The sequence below is a fragment of the Myotis lucifugus genome, unplaced genomic scaffold (assembly GCF_000147115.1).
Source record: "Myotis lucifugus unplaced genomic scaffold, Myoluc2.0 scaffold_97, whole genome shotgun sequence".
Classification (NCBI taxonomy): domain Eukaryota; kingdom Metazoa; phylum Chordata; class Mammalia; order Chiroptera; family Vespertilionidae; genus Myotis; species Myotis lucifugus.
The window spans coordinates 4,072,256-4,094,714 of record NW_005871145.1 but is presented as its reverse complement, the minus strand read 5'-3'; the positions used below and the strand labels follow the sequence as shown (position 1 = coordinate 4,094,714).

General features: G+C 58.7%; 2 protein-coding genes across 8 annotated transcripts; one reads left to right on the top strand and one right to left on the bottom strand.

Annotated features, from left to right (window-relative positions):
- The first annotated feature begins 126 nt into the window (after window positions 1-126).
- MAPK8IP1 (mitogen-activated protein kinase 8 interacting protein 1) lies at window positions 127-21,146 on the top strand. Of its 7 annotated transcripts, none has more exons than XM_006092014.3 (12): window positions 127-339; window positions 11,102-11,207; window positions 13,110-13,406; window positions 15,131-15,212; window positions 15,500-16,312; window positions 16,495-16,570; window positions 17,360-17,532; window positions 17,765-17,874; window positions 17,981-18,097; window positions 18,193-18,263; window positions 18,394-18,492; window positions 18,814-21,146. In XM_006092014.3, exons 1-12 carry the CDS (start codon window positions 239-241, stop codon window positions 18,884-18,886), a joined length of 2,118 nt encoding a protein of 705 aa, XP_006092076.1. In that variant the 5' UTR covers window positions 127-238; the 3' UTR covers window positions 18,887-21,146. The 7 variants fall into 7 exon arrangements, 6 of the variants coding, with proteins under 6 accessions (XP_006092076.1, XP_023612427.1, XP_023612426.1 ...); XM_023756658.1 differs by lacking the exon at window positions 127-339 and adding an exon at window positions 7,780-8,372; XM_006092015.3 differs by lacking the exon at window positions 127-339 and adding an exon at window positions 9,702-9,986.
- On the bottom strand, window positions 19,725-21,919 carry CUNH11orf94 (chromosome unknown C11orf94 homolog). Its single transcript, XM_023756533.1, has 4 exons — window positions 21,870-21,919; window positions 20,269-20,481; window positions 20,025-20,098; window positions 19,725-19,846 (listed from the first exon to the last, which is right to left on the bottom strand). The coding sequence occupies exons 1-4, from the start codon at window positions 21,917-21,919 to the stop codon at window positions 19,725-19,727; spliced, it is 459 nt and encodes a 152-aa protein (XP_023612301.1).
- Window positions 21,920-22,459: the final 540 nt, after the last annotated feature.

Genomic DNA, 22,459 nt, shown 5'->3' with positions numbered 1-22,459 from the left:
GGGCGCACGAGACCCTCGCCAGAGCCCGGGGCGCGCGCGGCGGCGCTCCCGCCAGTCCCGAGAGCGGGGTGCCGTCCGGAATCGCGCTCTGCCGGCGCTGGTGCCGGGCCGCCCGGGTCAAGTCCGAGCCCCGCCGCGGCGGCGGCCTCTCGCCGCGCCCCCTCCTCCTTCCCCTCCGCTGCCGCCACTGCCGCCTCCGCGCCGTGCGCCGCCCGGATGGCCAGGGCTGTGCCGGGGAATGGCGGAGCGAGAGAGCGGCGGCCCGAGCGGGGGGGCCGCGTCCCCGCCTGCCGCCTCCCCGTTCCTGGGGCTCCACATCGCGTCGCCGCCCAATTTCAGGTGAGAATCCCTGGCCTCCGCGCCCCGCCCTTCAGCCGGGACGGATCTCGGCTCGCCCGCCACCGCACCCCGCTCCGCCCCCAGCTCACACACACCAGACCTCCTCCGGAAATGAGAGGGCGGCCTGGGTATGGGGTCTCTTCCCTGGAAAGAGCCCCCAGAACCCCCTCAGCCTCAAGTCCAGACTTACAGCCGCTGCATAGCCGTGGTGCAGCCAGCTCCCTCCGCCATTCCATGTCCTAGGCTGGGAGATTCTGAGCTGAAACCGGAGGAGGGGGCGCGGAGGCTGCCTTCTCCCCCACTTTGTGGCCTGGGGTCGGGTTGAGCTCTCAGAGGAGGCAGGCAGGCTTGCTGTGCCCAGGCCGAAGCCTGCCGTAAAGATGGGAGAAGGCTGGGTGTCCCGCGGGTCCCAGTTTCTTAGGGCAACCGACAACCTTGGTGCTGGAAGGAGGGAGTCGTGGGCCCCTCCCCCAGCCCTGCCTGGCCAGGACCCTCTGTGGATGTGGACAAGCACCGACTTTGTCAGGTGTGTGCAGGTGCAGAAGGCCCCGTCTTAGCCCAGAGATCCTAGGCCCAGCTGGGGGAGGGGGAGACTGGAATGGATGGCCCAGGTACAGCCAGGAACATTGGGGAGGGGGATCCCTGCTGGAGTAAGTATCCAGGACCCTGATCTGAGCTCCTCTTCACTCCACTTCCTGCCCCCTATCTGGTGCTAGGCAATTGGAAGGTGGATTTCAGAGAGGTGGACAGTGGGTGTTGTGGGGAAGGGTTGATGTGCCTTCCCCATAATCCTGGCCTTAGTTGGAGAGGAGGATGAGGAGGTATCTCTGCCCCAGAGCCTAGGAGAAGGAGGCCTAGACCTACCCCATTGTTTTTCCATCTAATGAGCTGATGCCTTCCCCTCTCCTGGGGTTCCCACCCCAGCCAGGCCCCAGCTGGGCTCTGGCGCCAGCCCCTCTTCCCACCAGGGGCTTGCTGGCTGCCTGGCCCTCAGGTGGGCAGGGACCCCAGTGGATTTCTAATGGCATCATCAGGGCTAGAAACCTCCCCTGAGGCCCTGAGCTGAGCTGGGAAGACCAGCGGGAGGGGACCAGATGGAGGAGGCCAGGCCTGAAGGCTCAAGGGTTGGGGCCTTTGTGATTAGTGCCTCAGGGTAACAAGGCTGAGGTCTGAGACTGACTCCACCTGGAAGGACACACGCTGCCTCTGGACAGGCACTGCCCTCCTACCTGGAGGCCCCCCTGCAATGGGAGTACAATGGGCTTAGGGGAACCTGGGTTCAAATCCTAGCTCCACCCCTTTCTAGCTGCATTACCTGGGCAGATGTTTGCCCTCCTTGAGTCCCATCTCTTTGGTGAGCTATTAATATTATTGGTCTCTTATGTACCTGTTAAGCTGGTGGTTAACAAGTGTCAGCCGTCCCTCCGTACCAGCGGGCATTTAAATAGCCCCTTTCTGTTCAAACAGTTTCCCAGTGCTGGCTATTTAGCTCTCGTAGCCACCCTGGGCGTGGGGATTGGTCTACCCATTCTCCACACAAGGAGGCTGAGCTTCAGGGAGGCAGGAGGCTTGCCCAAGGACCTCGAGTAAGGCAGAGCCTGAGGCTGAACTGGATCCAGGTCTGTGTGTTCAATCCACTCTACCTGCAGGTCTTGCCTCTGGCCCAGAGCACGGCTTTGCCTCCCCTCAGCTGCCTCCTGGTCCCCAGGGGACAGTGCTCTCCATCCCTCCCTGCCCCCTGCAGGCAGGTTGTCGTGGACATTTGAGGAAGAAGAGTGACAAGGTGGATGCCAGCCAGTGAGTGTGTCCAGTCCCGGGCAAGGTGGGCAAGGGTGGCAGTACGTCAAGGCTGGGGCATGGGCCGGCCCTCCAGGACACCATGGCCTGGCTGTGGAGACAAGGCCGGCTCGTGGGAATAATCAGAGCAGTGTCTCCAGCCCCACATGGCCTGCCCTGTTGGCTCCAGCTGTCCCCGCTGCCCTTTCCCTTGTCCAGCCTCTCAGATCCCTTAGCCTAGCTCGTTGTAACCCTGGATGGTTACTGCTCTCTGGTGGATCCACCTGGCCTGGGTTTGAGTCCTAGCTTAGCCTTCTTATCCGTGTGCCTCGAGGCTGGGCACCTAACCCTCTGAGCCTCTGCTTCTTCTGCTCCACAATGCCGGCTTTGGTTTCTGCACAGGGCCATCCTAAGACTTGGATGAAATAACACATGTTGAAAGTTTCAAGAACTGTGAGGGCTGCAGTCATGCAGAGCTGTTGTTGCTATTATTATTATTATTATTATTATTATTATTATTATAGGCCCGGTGCATGAATTCATGCACAGCTGGGGTCCCTTGGCCTGGCTGGTGATTGGGGCCAATCGGGGCCAGCCAGCCAGGGGAAGGGACCATGGGAGGGTGGCTGTGGGAGTGCACTGACCACCAGGGGGCAGCTCCTGTGTTGAGCATCTGCCCCCTGGTAGTCAGTGCGCGCCATAGTGACCAGTCTACCGATCGTAATGGTCGCTTAGGCTTTTATATATATATAGATTATTATTATTAATAATAATTATTATTATTACTATTATCTGGTGTGTGCACATGTGCCCTCAACACCACTATCAGCTTCCAGAAGACATAAGGAGTCAGTGCCTAAACTTTGATTCACACAATGCCCAGCATAGAGCAGGTGCTCAATGATGCCTTATTGGTTTCTTAATTAAGGATAAAATTGGGTGCTGCCCTACTGGGGTACAGAAAATAACAGTGCATGTTGTCAGAGAATAGCAGTGGGCTCGCTGACACCTGCGAGGTGCTCACTTTGCCTGGGCACCGTTCTGAGCATTCTTTGCACAAGAGCACTCCCACCCCAGTCACATATTATTCCCACTTTGCAATTGAAGAAACTGAGGCATAAAGAAGTAGGGTAACACCCGGCTGACGTTGCTCAATGGTTAAGCGTCGACCTATGAACCGGGAGGTCACGGTTCAATTCCCAGTCAGAGCACATGCCCGAGTTCTGGGCTTGATCCCCAGTGTGGGGCGTGCAGGAGGCAGCCGATCAATGATTCTCTCTCATCATTGATGTTCCTATCTCTCTCTCCCTCTCGCTTCCTCTCTGAAATCAATAAAAACATATATTTTTAAAAAGTGGGGTAAGTGGCAGAGCTGAGGTTTGAACCCAGGCAGTCTGATTTGCGAGCCACCCTGAAGAGCGAGCTCCCTGGAAGGTCGGCGTGCTGTAGACCCGTAAGGGTGGGGAGTTCATTGTAGTTGGTGTAAATAAATATGTGGGGGTCTCTTTTCTGAATATGTGGGGGTCTCTTTTCTGAGTATAAATTCTCTAACCAGTTACTAGTAGTTGCCTCTGAACATGATGTAGGGGGAGGGATTTGTACTTAATGTACATACTGCTGTATTATTTGACTTCTTATTTTTACAACAAATTGTGTAATTTACACAATAATTTTAAAATGAAAGCGATACATGTTCATTACAGGCATATCTCGTATTTCTGAACTTCGCAAATATTGCTTTTTTTTTAATAAATTAAGGGCAAACTCCTCCAGCAGCAAAAAGATTATGACCTGCTGAAAGCTGAAATGGTAGTTAGCATTTTTAGCAATAAAGTCTTTTTAATTAAGTTATGTACATTGGTTTGGTTTTGGTTTTTTTAGACATAATGCTATTGCACACTTAATAGACTACATTATAGTGTAAGCGTAACTTTTTAAAACACACAGCAAGTTAGTGGCAGAGCTGGGATGGTGGCCTCATGACTCCTTGGATGGTGGCGCTCTTACCCCAACACAGTGCCTCAGGGATGAGAGACAGGACACCGGGAGGTGCAGGGACCTCCTTACTTATCTCTTCACAAGGGGGACACACTTGGCTGGTCCTTCGTTCGCTCAACAAATACTTACCCTTTGCCAGGCTCCCCAGAGAGTCCCTCCAGAGGCAAGCAGGGCCTGGTTGTCATGCAGGCGGTGGTGTCAGACAGATGGACAAGGCCTTCCTGGACAGGCTGTTAGGGGTGGATGGTTAAGGTCCAGGGTCTGGGAGTCAGCAGGTCAGGAAAGGGTCCTCTCAGCTCAGGCCTTGTGGGTGTCACCCAAGAGGAGGAGGGGTAAAGAGGGAGGGGATAGCATGGGCCCAAGATCAGAGAGAGGAGGCAGGGTGTCTGCCACCCAGTCTGGCACGAGTGTAGAGAGCTGGGAATGCAGAACTCGAAGGCCATGTAGGGACCCGGCCTGTTCACTGACAAGCAGTGGGAACAGCAGGGTTTAGGCAGGGAACAGCCACATCGGATCCATGTGTGGGGAAGATCACCCCGGCCGCTGGGTAGAGAGTGGATGGGGAAGCAGGGGACCGCTGGCCATCCTTCCGGTGAGGAAGGTGTGGAGGGTGGGCTGCTGGTGAGGGATCTGGTGTGAGGAGTGGGGAGAGGCAGGGGTCCTGGCTGCTTCTGAGTGCCTCGGGATGTGGTGCCCAACAGGAGAGGTTTGGCGAGCAGGGAGGTGAAATTATTATTTGACCTGCTGAATTCTAGGTCGGTGGTCACTGGGGGACCCAAAAGGTGGATTCAAGTAGGCAGCTGGTTTGGGGTCTGGGGCTGGAGAAGATTGGCTGAGCCCAAAGACCGTGGGAGTCTCATCTTTGAGAGAGAGATGGCCACTGACGCCTCAGAGAGGACATCCCTACCCAGGTCCCAGCACACCTCACCACTCGTTCCTGTTCCAGTTGCTTCCTGTGTGTGATTCATCACGTGAAACCATAGGACACGCATTCTGGCTTTTTGCTCACCATATTGGTTGCCATTTTCCACATTAATACACAGACTTCATAACGTTCACCCAAAAGGCTACGCAATGTTCCCTCCTCTGGGTGGGCACCGTTTAGCCAGCCCTGGTGCTGGGCTGTTGTGGTTGTTTTCCGTGGTTTGCTGGTATGAGGAATACAATCCTGTGTACAAGGTTTTCCACATGTAGGATTGTCTTCTCAGGGGGTTTCCCAAAAGTCAAATCCCAGAGTCCTTGCAGCATATGGGCACCATGGAGTTTAACCAGATCAGACAGGTAACCCCAAGTAGGGGTTGTTGCTTGGATTTGGTTTCTTGGGTTGGATTCAGTTTCCACTGGAGATGACCCCATGTGGACATGGTTGGGAAGGGAATTCCAGATCAGAGGAACCAACCCAGCCCGACCTGTGTCCATCCGGAGCTGGGGGTGGGTGGAGAGAAGGTTCTGAGGGTGCAGCTGGGCCTGGCTCGCCCCCATCGCACCGTTTCAGCCAGTCCTGCCTTCCCAGGGGCCTACACATCCTACCCCGACTCTGATGTGGGTGGGCACACAGGAAGTTGAGGTGAAAGGAGAACTCACTTAGAGATTTCCAGGGGGGATCTAGAAAGACCTGGGGACTCCAGTGGTTCATTCACTCAACAACATTTATTAAGTACCTCTTGGGCACCACACATGGTTCATCAAGAGAGACATGATCCCACCCTATGGACCAACTGCCCCTAAGGGGAGCCCACCAGAGTTTGTAGAACCCAAAGGTGAAATTATAGTGATCAGGACTACCCAGCAGGAGGGACTAAGACAGCGGTTCTCAACCTGTGGGTCGCGACCCCTTTGTGGTCGAACGACCCTTTCACAGGGGTCGCCTAAGACCATCGGAAAACACATATATAATTACATATTGTTTTTGTAATTAATCACTATGCTTTAATTGTGTTCAATTTGTAACAATGAAAATACATCCTGCATATCAGATATTTACATGACGATTCATAACAGTAGCTAAATTACAGTTATGAAGTAGCAACGAAAATAATTTTATGGTTGGGGGTCACCACAACATGAGGAACTGTATGAAAGGGCCGCGGCATTAGGAAGGTTGAGAACCACTGGACTAAGAGGACCAGTATCAGGGCTGTTTGGCCTGGTCAGGGGGGTCAGAGAAGACTTTGTTGAGGGAGCCAATGGGGCAGGAGTCTAGAGAGCTGGGAGTTGGAGACATGGGGTACGGGGTAGGGGTTGGATGATAGAGGCTACAGGGAAGAGCAGGCTCTGCTGAGCCTTCAGGTGAGAATGTTGGCCCCTTTCCCTAAGGGACAGGGGAAGCTATTAAAGGATTCTGAGCTGGGGAGGGGTAACAAGACTAAATTTGCCTTTCAAATGTTGGTTTTGGTTGCCCAGGGGAGAATGGCCTGTAGGGGGGCCAGAGGGAAATGAGCAGCCCATCCACAGGCGTCCTGAGAACCACTGGGAGCCACAGCACTCAAAAGGCAGAGAGAGGCTGGACCCTCGGACCACCGATGCTCTCTGTCGATAGAGGGGCCCGCGGGGCACCATGGCCAGGACCCAAGGTCACTCAGTTAGCAGCATCCTTACCTCACTCCAGGAGAGCCAGGAGCAGGAAGACAAGAATGGCCTCTGGACGGCCAAATGCCTGGCTTAGTTTTGACCTTGCTCAGCTAAAGCCTCAGCCCTTCACCACCTAACTCTGACTTTGCATACAGTTCTAACTCAGCCTGCTAGTGGGTTGAAGCAGCAAGTTAGAAAGGGCTAGGGCTGCGGTGGGTGGAAGGAGGAGAGCAGGGTGGTGTGACTGCACATGGCAAGGGGAAAGGCCACGAAATAAACAGAACACAAAAGGCGTGTTCATGTCTGAACTCGGCTCAGGGAGGGTGGGAGTGTGGAGAACGGCATGTGCAGAATGCAGCGAGGGGACCGCTGGGTCAGAAGGCAGGACCGGGCCCTGGACTGGGGTAAGGTTAACACAAAGAGGGGGGTCTCAAATATAAAGATAGATCCCAGGTCAGGGCAGTCTCAAGAGACCAAACTCATGACACAGAGTCGCCAAGGTTAATATGGATGAGACCTCGGGAACATCTCACCCACCGGTGTGGCTGAGCGAAGGGAAGCTGCTGAGTCTGCGGGTCTAGAGGCCAGGGATGGAGACCTGCAGGGGGCGTGTGATTCAGCTTGAGGCCGCCTCCTGGGGCTCAGGGCTCAGGTTTCCATGGGGATGGTGGATAGTGGGATCAGAGGAAACCTCGCTCCTTCTTCCCTTCCTCTGCTCCCTCCTCTCCTCCATCTTTTCTCTCCACCTTCCTGCCCAAGGTTGTCTTCCTTGAGCCTGGAGGAGGGGGCCTGGAGGAGCAGGAGAAAAGGCCAGGGCCAGGGTGGGTGGGGAGAGGGGTGGCTTGCCAAGGGGGATCCTTGACCAGTCGATCCTTGATCTTTGGTCCCCACCTCCTCACAGCGCTGCAATTCACAAATACTGCTCTGTGAATCCTTGCCAGCACCCTGGAGGTGTGTGAGCAGGTGTGGGCGGCCCCATTTTATATATGGGCACCTACGACACCTTATGTCTGAGCCTAGAGTCCCCATCTGGAAAGTGGGCAAAATGAACCCTCTCCCAAGGTTGTAGTGAGGACTGAGGGAGAGGCAGGGCTGCGGCCGGCTGCTGCTCGGGAGATGGAGCCGCCGCTCCGCTCCTCGTAAGTGGAGCCGGGATTTGATCTCAGGCCTCTGGCCTCCAAGCCTGATACGGTGACCGTTCTCCCATCCTGCCTGGCTTATGAGAGAAAAGAAAGATAAGGAGCTCCTTTAACCCGCCCGCTGGAGCTGGGGGTCAAGTGCAGGTTCTCTTGATCCCCAGGTGACCTCTGCTTCCTCCTCTGTGAAGGATGAAACAGCTGTCCCTGCCCGGCCCCAGCCCTGCCATCCCCGGAAGTGGGAATATCAGCGGTCTGAGGGTGTGGAGATGAGCTGGGGAGCCAGCTAAGGAAGTCGTTGACAAGCATCTAGCAGTACCAGTGTTTGCAAGAGGACCTGCCGCTCTGCCCTCGGGGCATGCGGTCCAGATGCAGCTGGGAGGGAGGGGACCTGCAGTCATCACCTGCTGGGCACCGAGTGGGGGATGTGAGCTCCACCCACCTTTGGAGCAAACTGGGAGTGTCTGAGGGGGTGTCCTGTCTACTGCACCACACTGTCTTGCGCCCACACAGATGGCAGACACCTACCACAAGCAGGAGGAGGACGGACCAGTGAGTGTGGCCGGGAGGGCTGTAAGGCACTAGCACGGGGAGGGGGGAAGCAGGGGGTTTTCCGAGGAGCGGCTTAACTGAGTCCTCTTCCAGCAAGCGCAGGTGAGAGCCTGCCATGTGCTCCACACAGGCTCCACGTTAGACCCTGGGGAGGCAGCTGCAGGAGACACAGAGGAGCTGGAGACCTAGGATGCCAGGCCAAGGAGGCAGCTGCCAGCAGGGACCCCTGGGTGGAGGGCAGAGGGGTGGTGTTTCGGACAGCTTGGCCAGAGAGTGGAAGGTGGGGTGGGGTGGTGCAGGCTTGGGGAGACTGATGCAGGCAGGCCAGTGGGGAGGTCTGCAGGGGCAGGAGCTGGACCAGGGCTGGGCAGTGAGGGAGGGAAGTAGATGTGTGCAGGGGTCACCAGCAGAGCGGGGAGAATCTGAGGGCATCTCAGGGTTCCCTCACGCTGGCTGAGTCCCAGGGGTGCGTTCCCTGTGACTGTCCAGGCAGCCCATGTGTATTAATCGTTTACTTAGTGCCAGCCACCCGGGTTTCAGGGCCAGAGACGCCACCCTGTGCTGGCCTGGCTGAACAGAGCTGCTCTGGCTTGTAGGCTGCGCTGTCCTCACATCCCCCACTGGCACACCTACCCTGGGGCTTCCAATAGAGAAGGCCTGAAGGAGCACGTCCTCTATCTGGCCCCCTTGCCCTGGTCCAATTCCTCTCTGCCATTCCCTCCGGGGGCCTTCCAGCTTCTGCTTATGTCACTTCAAAGTGACAGAGGCTCATCACCTCCCAGGCCACCCTTCCAGCCCAGTGACGAAGGGCCCACAGGGTCTGCCCTTTCCCTGGCTGTGTGCCCAGAGACACCTCCTGGGTGCTGAAGGACAGAGCCTTCGTCAGGGGGCAGGGCTCTCTGCTGCACTCAGTGGGCAATAGAGCTGCCCCAGTCAGCCCTGTCTGTATACTGCCTGGGCCTACAGAAGCCCCCCTGATGAGGTGTGGGGCTGAGCATGTAGCTGTGGGCCATCCATTCATGGAGATTTTCAGAGGACCCCACCCCCACCCCCATCTGGTCATCGTGCACCCTGAGTGTGGCGCTGGCCCTTTAAAGCAGATCAGGAGCTGGCTTTGGGGGTAAACCGCCCAGATTTCTGCGATCTGCTTACAAGCCTGGGCCAGGGAGGGGGGCCACTCCAGCCCCCGACAGGGGCATTGGAAGGGCAGGTGGAGCTGGTAGCATTGATTGCAGTAACCTGATCCCTCCGGGGAGGCGGCAGCGACAGCGGGCATCGGCCTCACAGGGGGAGGAAGCTGCCTGCAGCTGAGGGCTGGGCCAGGAAGAGCTGGGCTGGGGCCTGGGTCGGCAGCAGCCGCTGCCTCCTCTCCCGGCCCATGTATTTTTAATGAGCTCTCCAGGCTTCTGCAGCGGGCAGCATGCGGAAAGGCAGGCCCAGGCCTGTGGCCCCAGCCCTGCCCTGAGCCCTGGCCCCCCAACCCTTCTGGGCATGAGAGGGCGGTCCTGGGGCCCCGAAGCCCCCTGGCCGGGCAGGGCTCTCCATGCAGCTCTTCCTGAAGATGGATTCGAGCCCAGACAATGACAGCTGGTTGGAGGATCAGTGGGAGCACTGGTAGGGGAGTGGGGGCTTGGGGGGAGGGGGAAGTTTGGGGGGGCAGCTCCATTGAGCTCTGAGTCTCTGTTTGGGGCTGACTGAGGTGAGAGGCAGAGGGCTTGGGCCTCCTAGGCTCCCCTGGGGGCTGGGCCACCCCCTCTCCTGGGTGACCTTGGACTGTGGGTCTCTCGCTCTAAGCCTCAGTCTCTTGGTCTCATTTGGGAAAAGGCTCAGAATTGTTCCCAACTTTCCCCACAGAATTCTCCAAAATGTCCCACTCCCACCAAACCAGGTGGAGCCTAGGGCTGGGGCAGGTGGGGACCGCAGTGGGCGGGGGCACAGGGCTGGCCTGGGGCAGAGGGTTCTAGTGCAGCTGGTTAGTTCTGGTGCTGGGGTGTGCTGCCTCCTGAGCTCACCATCCCTCCAGCCCCAATTCTTTGACCCCATCTGTGCAGCCTGTTCAGGGTCCATATCTGGGCAAAGTGATTTTGTGGTTGAAGAGATGAGACCAAGAACATAGAATAATGGCCTAGTCAGTCCTGGAACGGGTGGAAACGCCCCACACTGACACCACATTTCCCTTCCTTGCTCTGTGGCTCAAGCAGCGTGCATCTTCCTGGGCTGGGGGAATGGCGCACCCCTCTGGGGCCGGGGAGCAGCTCTGCCAGTGCCTGGGGTTTTGTTGCTGCAGGAATTGGACAGGGAGCCCCGACTCCGGACATCCCTCGGAGTCTCTTCTCCACTCTTCGCATTCTCCATGGGTGAACTGGCCTTGGCACCTGCCTTGACCCTGGGAGGCATTTCTCTGGCAGAGCTGAGGCTCCGAGCAGCTGGGCCTTCCAGGCACTGCCTCTAGTTTGGCAACAGGATGGACAGCTCCCAGCCGGGGGGAGCAGGGGTAACCTGGAGCCGCCCCTTCCACTGCCACCCCAGGAAGACTGCCTTTGGCATGAGCCCACAACTCTTCCCCTGCCTGGTGGTTACCCCTTGCATTGGCACCGGTGGACTCCAAGTCCCATCCTCTGGGGGCTGTGATCTGCCTTCGAGGGGCTGCCCCTTGGAGGACGTACTAGGGAGACATCCGTGGGCTGAGCTCCCCCTGGGTTGTAACTTTGGTTTCCTGTCCCCACCAGGCTCACCCATGATATCAGCCTGGAGGAGTTTGAGGATGAAGACCTCTCAGAGATCACGGATGAGTGTGGCATCAGTCTGCAGTGCAAAGACACCCTGTCCTTACGGGTAAGGGCGGGCTCCCAGGAGCCCAAGTGGAGTGGCAGGATGGGTAGGGACAGGGTTGAGGGCACCCCCAAATCTACTCAGGGGCTTTCAGGGTCTGTATGGCACCCTTGTTAATGAAAGAGCATACAGGAAACATCCAGTACAATGCTTGGCACATCTTGAGCCTCCATCTGAATTTTTGTTTTCTTTTTGGCCAGGAGTTAAGGCAGGAGGTAGCTCCTTCAACTGCCCACTAGAAGGGAGAGGGCAGGAGGTCTTGAGGTCTAGGACAGTGAGGGCCTTAGTTAAGGGAAAGCTGAGAAAGACCCTAAATCCTGTCGGGAGTGGCCTTGGCAGAGGGCCTGAGGCAGAGCAGGGTGGAGTCTGAGTGCTCTGCAGTGCTCTGGGGCAGGAGGAAGGAGCCAAGCACTCCCTCTGCTGCCCTTGCACCAAACCACACCACATGGCCTCGCAGACCCTCTCTGGCCCACAGTCCTAAAGGCCCCTTTGGAGGGTCCACCCAGCATTGCTACTGCTTTTGACCCCGTGGCTTTGTCATAGGACGGATGGCTCTCTCTGTCCCTAACGTTCTGAATCCCGCCAGGAGGTCCGCAGCACCTGGGGCACCGGGATCAGATGGAGATCTGTACCTTTTCAGAATAGAAAGAAGGAACCACTAGTCAGGAAATGGAAGGCAAAGCATGGGGCTGGTTGCAGAGTCCAGAGCTTCTCTCTGCCCCCAGGAGGGTGACTGGCCAAAGCAGACATGGTGCTAGGAGAGCGGTTAGCAAAGGAGAGTTGGGATGGGGTTCCTGTCTCTGTGTTGACCTCCTATTGCCCCAAGAGATTCTGTAAGCCTGCCAGGAAGGAAGAAACCAAGTGGGTGGGGGAGGATGACCCTCAAGTACTTGCATCCCAACCCTCCACCCTCTGGCCAGGCGAGGAAGGGATGGAGGCAGAGGTCACTTCTTCTGGGCTTGGGGAATGGTCCCAGGGCCCTGACATAGTTTCTCTAAGGTCATACACCTATTCTCTTCCCGCAATGCCCACTCCCCCAACATGCACAAGGCAGAGCCTTGCAGAGGGTGGTCCTGCAACCAGCTAGCGCCCCAAGGCCATGGGGTACACCCTGTGGAGCCCTAGAAAGCTCCAAAGGGCTTCCACACCTCTCTGGGAGTCTGGGAGGCAGTTTAACTGGTGAGGGAACTGGAGGGCAGGAAATCTGCCCCAGGTGCCAGGGAGTTAGTGGTAGAGCTGGAACTGGAATAGGACTCGGAACTCTCAAGGTTAGACTGGCCGAGGGTATACATCAGGTTGGAGGGGCCAAGGCCTGTGGACGGGAGGGTGGGGTCTGCCCCTGCCAGGGCGGAGACCGCACTTGCCCCTCCCTTTCAGCATCCCTCTTGCAGCCGCGCTCAGATCCCCCGGTCTGCACTGCGGCCCTTCCCTTCCGCAACCCCTCGCCCCACTGAGACTGTTTTCCCCATTTTCCTCACTGCCCCCTCCAAATACTAACCCCCAGCCGATCCCTTACGGGGCGCGAACTCCTAGGCGACCCTTCCTCCCCATGGCAACAGCGGTGACCTCACTCTGGGCTCCGCTTACTAGGCGGGTGAGGTCACGGGCTGTTGCCAAGGGAACGGGAGGGTGCAAAGAGTCAGGAAGCGGGGGGCCGTGGGGAGGGGAGCGGTGTGGACCGTCAGAGGCTTCGCTGGAGTGGGGAGGAAGCGGCCTCACGCCTCCTGGCGGGTGGTGGGCGGGCGCGGCCCCCTCTCCCCGAGCTCCTGCCCCGCTCCCTCTCTCCCCCTCTTTGCGGCCGCGGAATGGACTCGCCGGGGCGGGGGGCGGTGCACGGCGGCCTCGGCCCCGCCCCAGCCCCGGCCGGGCCCCGCCCCCTGACACCCCTCCGTCTGCACGGCGAAGCCCCCGCGTGCCGGGCTGCTGTCGGGGGGCGGCGGCTGCGCGGGGAGCCGGCTGCAGGCCGAGATGCTGCAGATGGACCTGATCGACGCGGCGGGGGACACTCCCGGCGCCGAGGACGACGAGGAGGAGGACGAGGAGGAGCGCGCGGCGCGGCGTCCGGGAGCGGGGCCGCCCGAAGCCGAGCCTCGCCAGGAGCCGGCGCCCCGCAGCCAGGGCCAGGGCCAGGGCGGCGGGGACACGTACCGACCCAAGCGGCCCACCACGCTCAACCTCTTCCCACAGGTGCCGCGGTCTCAGGTGGGGCGCGAGCGGCGTGGGGCGGGGCTGAAGGGGCGGCTCCGGGGTCAGGCCCCGGGAGGTGGGCGCGCGAGGAGGTGCTGAGCGGGAACTTGCGGGTCTGGCGCGGGGAGAGGTCTCCGGCCGGTGAGATCTTCCAGGGCTTCCCAGGGGGCAGGTCCGTGGGCAAGTGGTCTCGGGGGCAGGTAAGATCTTTCGTAGGGAGAGGAGGCGTGAAGGCCCCGAGATCTGAGCAAGGAGAGGAGCGGGGCATTAAGAGAACTGGCTTGAGGGGTTGCAAGGGTTTGGAGCCAGGGACCTCAGGCTGCGGCAGGTTTCCTGCTTAGGGTATGGGGTCCCTGGCAAGGTGGACAAGAAGCAGGGCCTGGAGAAAAGGTCATTCGAAGCGGCCGGTGTGGTGGGAGGTCATGGGGAATTGTAAGAGTTGGGGATGGGGAGCTCAGAGGCAGCAGCCGGTGTGCATGTGGGCAGCTGGGAATTCCCAGAAGGCAGGAGGAGGAGAGATGGGAGGTGGAGCTGCTCGGCTGAGTTGGGGGCCTAGGGCCCCTGGGCTGGGTGGCTGGATGCCAAGGAGGGTTGGATAGGGTGGGGGAGAGTGGCTGTGGCCCTTTGTCTCCCAGGCCTAGTGAGGAGGGGTCCGGAGGAGCTCAGGGAGGTGGGCTGTTGGTGGAGAGTGCAGGGGCTGCTGGGAGAGGATTGGTTCCTTTCCCAGGATCCTCAGGGGTGGATTTTGGCAGCCAAATTCATGAATGTGAGGGCCTGTGAGGATGTTCCCAGGGAAGGGGGCCTGAGTTGCGTGTAGGGAGCCTTGTACGCAGGCGTTGTGGAGAGGGTTCCTGGGGGCTGAGAATGTGGCATGGGCAGCCCAGCAGATCCAGCAAGAAGGGCCTCTGACAACCACATCAGTCATTCCTCAGTCATGTGCTCCTGGGGGGCCGATGGAACTGCGTTGTGGAGTCGTCATGTGGATGATTCATCCCCAGTCCCCAGGCCAGCTGCCGGGAGACCCTTCCTCGTGCGCTTTTCAGGCTCTGCAGCTGCCTCTGCCCCTTCCCTAGGCCATAGCTTCCTGAGCTTCAGGGACTTGGGTTGGACGTGAGAGTCTTCATGTTACCTAATCCTCAGTGTCTGGAACTAGGGGGCTGACTCTGTGCCCAGATGGCTCCTGCTTCTCCCCACCTCCTCCCCCACTCACCAGCTCACACATCGGCCATCACCTCTTTTATGGAGGTTGATAAGAGCATCTCCCTAAGGCAGCGGTTCTCAACCTGTGGGTCGCGGCCCCTTTGGCGGTTCGAAAGACCCTTTCACAGGGGTCGCCTAAGGCCATCCTGCATATCAGATATTTACATTACGATTCATAACAGTAGCAGCATTACAATTATGAAGTAGCAACGAAAATAATTTTATGGTTGGGTCACAACATGAGGAAGTGTATTTAAAGGGCCAGAAGGTTAAGAACCCCTGCCCTAAGGCTTGGCCAGCTTCCCTGAGCCAGGAGGAAGGGCTGGCTAGAGCCATTAGGCCTGGCTGGGTGGGCTGGGACTTGCCACCCATCCTGCCTACTCCAGAGAGGGTTTGGGTGAGGCCCTGGACAAGTGGGGGGGGAGGGGGGAGGGTGCGGCAAAGGGCCTAGGGATGGCCTGCTGGGGGCAGGGCCAGGGCCTTCTGTGCCGGGCACTGTTGACTGCTTCTGTCACAAGGGCCTTTTGTTTCCTGCACAGGACACGCTGAATAATAATTCTCTGGGCAAGAAGCACAGTTGGCAGGATCGGGTGTCTCGGTCATCCTCACCCCTGAAGACAGGTAAGTCAGTACCCTTACCTGGACTCCTACCGGCCCTCACCCAGTCCCCATACAGAGAGCAAACCCAGTAGTCTCCAGCTTGTGAGTAGAGGTAAACTGCCTATCCCACAGCTGTGAGTGGCCCCATCTGAGGTCAGTTGTGGCACGAGGGAGAGCTGGCTCTGGAACCAGCCCTGGGCCTGCTTCTGCGTGACATGCTGAGTAAAAGTGCTGAGTGTGGGGAGCAGGTAGCCTGGGAACCAAGGGTGAGGGCACCTGCCTTCAGCTCTGACCTGCCTGCTCTGCAGGGGAGCAGACACCTGCACACGAACACATCTGCCTGAGCGATGAGCTGCCACCCCAGAGCAGCCCCGCTCCCACTACAGACCGAGGCACCTCCACCGACAGCCCTTGCCGCCGCAGTGCTGCCACCCAGATGGCGCCTCCCAGTGTCCCTCAGGCTGCTCCACCTGGTGGTCGGGGCCACTCGCATCGAGACCGCATCCACTACCAGGCAGATGTGAGGCTGGAGGCCACTGAGGAGATCTACCTGACACCAGTGCAGAGGCCCCCAGACCCTGCAGAGCCCACCTCTGCCTTCCTGCCGCCAGCTGAGAGCCGGATGTCGGTCAGCTCCGATCCAGACCCTGCTGCCTACCCCTCAACAGCAGGGCGGCCGCACCCCTCCATCAGCGAGGAGGATGAGGGCTTCGACTGCTTGTCCTCCCCGGAGCGGGCTGAGCCACTAGGTGGAGGGTGGCGGGGGAGCCTGGGGGAGCCGCCGCCGCCTCCACGGGCCTCTCTGAGCTCGGACACCAGCGCGCTGTCCTACGACTCGGTCAAGTACACGCTGGTGGTGGATGAGCACGCACAGCTGGAGCTGGTGAGCCTGCGGCCGTGCTTCGGAGACTACAGTGACGAGAGTGACTCGGCCACTGTCTATGACAACTGCGCCTCTGCCTCCTCGCCCTACGAGTCGGCCATTGGGGAAGAATATGAGGAGGCGCCCCGGCCGAGGCCCTCTGCCTGCCTCTCCGAGGACTCCACACCCGACGAGCCCGACGTCCACTTCTCCAAGAAGTTCCTGAACGTCTTCATGAGTGGCCGCTCTCGCTCCTCCAGTGAGTCTGCAGCGGGAGCTGTGGGGGGACCTGGGTGGGAAGAGCTGAAACGAGGGTGTTCCTGGGAGGAGGCCTCAGGCCCATCCAGTTCAAGGCATCAGGACTGAGAGCTCTCCACCTGCCCCTCAAAACTCGACCAGAGCTGGGACCTTCCTCCTCCAGCCAGTCCCCTTCATCCGTAGGTGCGGAATCCTTTGGGCTCTTCTCCTGTGTCATCAACGGGGAGGAGCAGGAGCAGACCCATCGGGCCATCTTCAGGTGAGAGCACAGAGCTGGGCTGGCCTCCCTGCCTCTGCCATCACCACATGGCCTAAACCAGCCGTTCTCAAACTGTGGGTCGCGAGCCTTTTGGGGGTCAAACGACCCTTTCACAGGGGTCGCCTAAGACCATCGGAAAACATATATAATTATATATTGTTTTTGTGATTAATCACTATGCTTTAATTATGTTCAATTTGTAACAATGAAATTGGGGGTCACCACAACATGAGGAACTGGATTAAAGGGTCGAGGCATTAGGAAGGTTGAGAACCACTGGCCTAAACCCAACCCCGCCACTGGCATTCATCCGTCCTCTCAGCCCCAGGGGACAGTCTACCCTCTCGGAACTGTGAGCAGGGTGCTGGAGCAGATGTTCTCAGTGCCGTGTGGCCTTTGCTGCGCTGCCAGAGCACAGGAGCGAGCACCCGATATGCACGGGACCAGAGCCCAGGAGGGCGCCCAGCACCCGATACCTGACCCCACAGCAAACCCACACCCTCCCTCCCCTCCACATGGAAGTGCTTGCTTCCCATCGCCTCTCACATGTTATCAGTGGCTCCGGTCACTTCCTCCCGTGGCCTGAGTTCCTCCATGGCCGATGCATATCTGATTGACTTGGTTTCCCCCAGGAGCTAGCACTGACAGGCTCACAGATGCTTTGCAAATGTTTATTGAACTAATGATGTCAGTGCAGCTCCCAGACGCCAGAGCAGGGTGGGGAGTAGATGGAAGGCCTGGCTGGAGAGGCCCCGTGGTGAAGTCCTCATGTGCCTTCTTTGGGAACAGGTTTGTGCCTCGACATGAAGATGAACTTGAGCTGGAAGTGGACGACCCCCTGCTGGTGGAGCTACAGGCTGAGGACTACTGGTACGAGGCCTACAATATGCGCACGGGGGCCCGGGGCATCTTTCCTGCCTACTACGCCATCGAGGTCACCAAGGAGCCTGAACAGATGGCAGGTAGTGTTCCTTTCCCCTGCCTGATGCCCCCGGGCCACACATCTCCCCTGCCCTGACTCGCTGCCAGGGGAGCCTATGCTCCAGACCTCAACACCCAGGGAGGGGCCGAGCAGAGGTGACTTTGGGTCAGTTTCACAATTGATTAGAGTGAGCCCAGCCAGTTTGGGACATACGTGGATGGTGGCACCCTCTGCTGGCTCTGCCGTGCCTCACTTTCGTGCTTGCTTTCCAGCCCTGACCAAAAACAGCGACTGGGTGGACCAGTTTCGGGTGAAGTTCCTGGGCTCTGTCCAGGTTCCCTACCACAAGGGCAATGACGTCCTCTGTGCCGCTATGCAAAAGGTACCTGCTTCCTGCTCCCCTGAAGCGGGTGCCCACCCCCAGCCCAGTCCCCACCCTCTCCTGGGAGAGGGACACCCCCGCCTGATGTTCCTGTCCCTCACCACAGATCGCCACCACCCGCCGGCTCACCGTGCACTTTAACCCACCCTCCAGCTGCATCCTAGAGATCAGCGTGAGGGGTGTGAAGATAGGCGTCAAGGCTGATGACTCCCAGGAGGCCAAGGTGACCCCCTGGCCCCATCCCGGCTCGCCCACCGGGTCTCCCTCCTCTGCCCCCTGCAGGCTGATGACCACCCTCTTCTACTCTTTCTCCTGTAGGGGAATAAATGTAGCCACTTTTTCCAGTTAAAAAACATCTCTTTCTGTGGATACCATCCGAAGAACAACAAGTAAGTCGGGAGGAGCAGAGGCCGAGGTGTGGGCTGGTCTGGAGCCATTATGTCAGAGACATGGGGCCACGAATGTGCCTGGAGGGGTCTGAGCCCCATCCTACCCAGACAGACTGCTGTCCTCCCACAGGTACTTCGGGTTTATCACTAAGCACCCTGCTGACCACCGTCTTGCCTGCCACGTCTTTGTGTCTGAAGAATCTACCAAAGTCTTGGCGGAATCCGTGGGGTACGTATGTGTGTGTCCCTACAAGCGCAGGCACGCCAGCCGGCCCAGGCTCAAGCCCTCAAGCACAATCCTCAGCCTCACCCTCAGCCCTCCCCAGCTCTGCACACCGCCTCCAGGTCACAGTGCAGGGACCTCGAGAGAGGCCTGCGTGGTCTTGAGGAGTAGCTTCCACACGTTTTAGCTGTTAGACCCTTTCGCCAATTGCAGTCTCATTTAGGAAACAGTTTGTAGAGAACAGAGCTGAGCAGCCAGGGGACTGGAGCCCACCCAGGGACCCTGAGGCTCCAGTTCCCCCGTCAGCGTGTGTCTCCTGCCTCCTAGGAGAGCGTTCCAGCAGTTCTACAAGCAGTTTGTGGAGTACACCTGCCCCACAGAAGACATCTACCTGGAGTAGCAGCGCTGCCTGCCCTCTGCCTCCCCGGGCCCGCAGGCCAGGGCCAGGACAGCTGGCTGCTGACAGGACGTGGCACTGCTTGAGGAGGGGCACCCGCCACCACCAGAGGGTGGGGAAGTGGAGGCCATCGGCCGAGGGTGGGAGGGTGGGGCTTATGGGGAGAGGCAAATGCAGTTTATTGTAATATAAGGGGTTAGATTCATCTATGGAGGACAGAGCAGGCTGCCCGGGGATTGGGTGGGGGCAGGGCTGGTCAGGCCTGTGGCCAGGAAGGATGCCCATCCAGGAGCGGAGGGTTCTGTCCCATCCTGGGCCACACTTCCCCTGCCAGGGCCTCTGGCTCTCTTCTGCCTTGATGAAGCCCATGCCACCTGCAAGTGCCCAACCTGCCCCCAATTCCCAACCCCAACCAAAGGCCCTGAGCTCAGGCTGAGACCAGCTCCTCCTAAGGACTTTCCAGTAAGGGAACAGCAGCAGGTGAAGGTGCATCCCTGTCCCCAGCTGTCACTTGTGTGGCCTCTGGCTGGCTCCACCTCCAACCTCGCTGGCATGCTGGCCCCCGCAGTTGTGGGGCCCCTCAAGGAAGGAGAGAGCTGCACAGGGCCCCACCCTGGCAGGAAAAGGCGGCTCCCCACTGGCCCGGGCCAGCCCGGCCTCTTGGCTGCTTTGGCTGTAGCCCCATCTTGGTCCTGTCACCCTGGCCACAACTATTAAAGTGCCATTTCCTGTCTGGACTGCAGTGGGTGTATCTACGTGGACCCTTCCCATGCTCAGCTCATTCCCATCCCAGGAAAGCCCGAGGCTTTACTGCACAGAATAGCTTTATAAGTGATTCCCATCACCGGCGTGTGTCGAAGTAATACTCAGCCATGTCTGGTCCGTCCCGCTTGCGCTGCTGGGCCCGGGAGAGGAGGGGTCGAGGCCCTCGTCGCCTTGGGTGCTTGGGTTGGATCCCATAGTCTAAGAGAGACAAGAGGCTATGCGTGGAGGGAGACTCTGGTTTTGAATCTGCTGAAGTCGCCCCTGAAAGGTGCTGTTTGAGATAAGACGACCCTGAGGCTGGACCTGGATGCCCTCCCCTAGCGCATGTCTCCTCAGGGGAGGGGAGGCAGGGCAGGGGAGGGATGCGGGATCCTACCATCCAACAGGTCAGACAGTGGCTGTGAGAGTTCCAAGGGGGCTGAAAATTGCTCGGGAACGGATCGCTGAGGCCTGTGGGAGATGGTGGGGTGCTCAACGCTGGCCCCAAAGGCCACTATCACCTCCCCGTGAAGCAGGGAGTGGTCCAGGATGACACCAGCCTCTCCTCCTCTGCCATGCTGCCCCCCACCTTCCAGGCCCCAGGCCCTGCTGAGCCCTGGCTCTGTGTTCCTGGGAGTTACCTCAGCGGCTGGGGGTGGAGGAGTGCAGCTGCCAGGAGGAGGGAGAGGAGGCAGAGGCTCAGCCCGGCCCTGGAGAACAGAGCCATCTCCTGCGCAGGTCCGGATCCCGGCTTCTGCTGCCCCTCCCCCAGCAGGACGGAACTGCTGCCAACTCCCAGGGCCACCTCACAAAGGACATTAGTTCCAGGGCTGAGCGTCAGCACCAGCTCCTGACTAGGCCAGAAACCTCCACGCTGAGGTTTTTCGTTGGATTTTACTATCGATGTAGGTCAGCAGGTGCCAAATCACATCTTGTTCTAGTGCCACTGCCCAAGGTGGGCACAGACCTTTGGAGTCAGCTCTCAGTTCAAGTCCCTACCTTGCCTCTTGCTAGGTAGACAGGTCACTAATCTCTGTGGGCCTCAGGTTCCTCATCTGTGAGGTAAGGCACATACATAATGTCTCCAAGGTGTGGCACACAGTAGGCCATCAGCAAAAGTCAGTCACTGAATCCTCATCCCCCGAGCCCCACCCATTCCCATTCAGCCTCCTGCGACCACCACCGGCCACCTCCAACGTCTCTCCCTCCAACAGCTCAGTCGTTCCATGAAGGTCCTGCCGGCCGAAGAGCCCAGAGCGGTCACTCAGCTTGGCCAGCTCCAAGATCCCACTGGGGGACGCATTCTGAGGAACTTCCCACTTAGCTCCCCATAGGGTTGAACAGCCTGGCTCAGGGCCTCCACAGGCCCTGCCATCACCCCAGAGCCTGGGCAGAGGGCAAGTTTGTGGGCAAAGGCTGGGACCTGATCCTCAAGTATGTTTCCAGAGGGACTATGGGATCCCCAGTACTTGACATCTAGTGGGTGCTCAATAAAGATTTGTTGAGTGAATAAATGCAATGAGACAGTGTCCTGGAGAATCTTAACAGCCTGTGGCTGAGTGGGGGACCCCGTCTTTGGTTCCTGTCGGCTCTGTAATGTGGGGCTGACCTGGCTCACTGCAGAAGCTCTGAACCCACATGATGCTGGGTTGAACCACAAACTCTGGGCCCCACCCAGACCTGTGGGATCAGAACCTGAGGCTGAGCTGGGGGTCTGCACTTGGGAAACTCGGTTGCTTCTAAGACAGCAGATCTGCTGGCAGGTCCAACCCCTTCCTTCAACTGCTGAGGTGCCTCAGGCCCAGAGAGGTTTCCCAACCTGGCTCCTGGTCCAGCCAAGTCCAAGCAGCTCTGGAGTCTGCAGTACACCTGCTCCCTGTGCTTGGAGCACACCCACTGGCTTCTCACTGACCACCTCCATCCTTGTGTGTCCTGAACACCCAGTCTGCTTCTGTATCCCACCTCTGCTGGGAACTATGAGCTCCCTGACGCTCTAACTCCAAACCCCTCGACCTTCACTCGTCTTGCCCCCAAGTTGCCACCTCTTCCTCTCTACAACCAGTTCCAAGGTTTGCCTGGGCCACTCCTAAGCCTATCGCCCTGCCATGGCCATAATTCAGCCCCATCCACTGTTCTAGGTCTCCACCAGCAACGTCACTGCCCCTATCCTCTGTCTGTGCCCGTCAGCCCACCCTGTACCAAGCAGCTTCCCCACTGCCTCCGAGGCAGGTCCATTTCTCACCTGGTAGCTGATGGCCTGTTGGATTTGGCCCTGACCTTCTCTAGCCTCATCCCCTGTATTCCCACCCTCTACTTCCCCCCCAGCATTGGCTTCACGCCACTGCCATACTACACATGCTGCTTTCTGCACACAGGGCCTCTTCCCCGGGTCTGTCATCAAAAAACGATGGAGCTTTACCAGTTTAACAGCCTGCTGGAACGAAGGCTTCCCTGACCAGTGAGCCTTCCCAGTCGTCAGCCTGAGCCGGAACACACCGAGTCTAGGCTACTTTTCACACACACTTGCACTCGCTGCAGCAACCCGCGCACTGCATGCATTTACATGCGTCTCCTCCACCGATTGCTGGGAGCTGGGGCAAGAACTGTGCTGTACTCATTTCTGAACAAATTGCACAAAGCAGAGCCTGCTACAGAGCAAGTGCCAAGCAATCCTTGGTAGACACGGGGGAAGGTTGTGGGCCTCGAGCTGTGACAGGGCCTGGGGTTGGTGGCTTCTGAGGCACTGGGGAAAGCAGTCCAGGAAAGGCTGGCCCCTCGGGGGGGGGGGGGGGGGGACCTTCACCTGGGAGTCTAGGAGGTGACACACGACAG

Excerpts from the sequence above, each read along its gene's own strand:
- CUNH11orf94 (XM_023756533.1), bottom strand. The coding sequence starts at position 21,919 with ATGAGGCTAGAGAAGGTCAGGGCCAAATCCAACAGGCCATCAGCTACC. Across the intron at positions 20,099-20,268 it reads CTCCACCCCCAGCCGCTGAG|GCCTCAGCGATCCGTTCCCG; the intron begins GTAACTCCCAGG and ends CATCTCCCACAG. Across the intron at positions 19,847-20,024 it reads ACTGTCTGACCTGTTGGATG|ACTATGGGATCCAACCCAAG; the intron begins GTAGGATCCCGC and ends TGTCTCTCTTAG.
- MAPK8IP1 (XM_023756658.1), top strand. The coding sequence starts at position 8,179 with ATGCGGTCCAGATGCAGCTGGGAGGGAGGGGACCTGCAGTCATCACCT. Across the intron at positions 16,571-17,359 it reads ACCCATCGGGCCATCTTCAG|GTTTGTGCCTCGACATGAAG; the intron begins GTGAGAGCACAG and ends CTTTGGGAACAG. Across the intron at positions 18,264-18,393 it reads TACCATCCGAAGAACAACAA|GTACTTCGGGTTTATCACTA; the intron begins GTAAGTCGGGAG and ends GTCCTCCCACAG.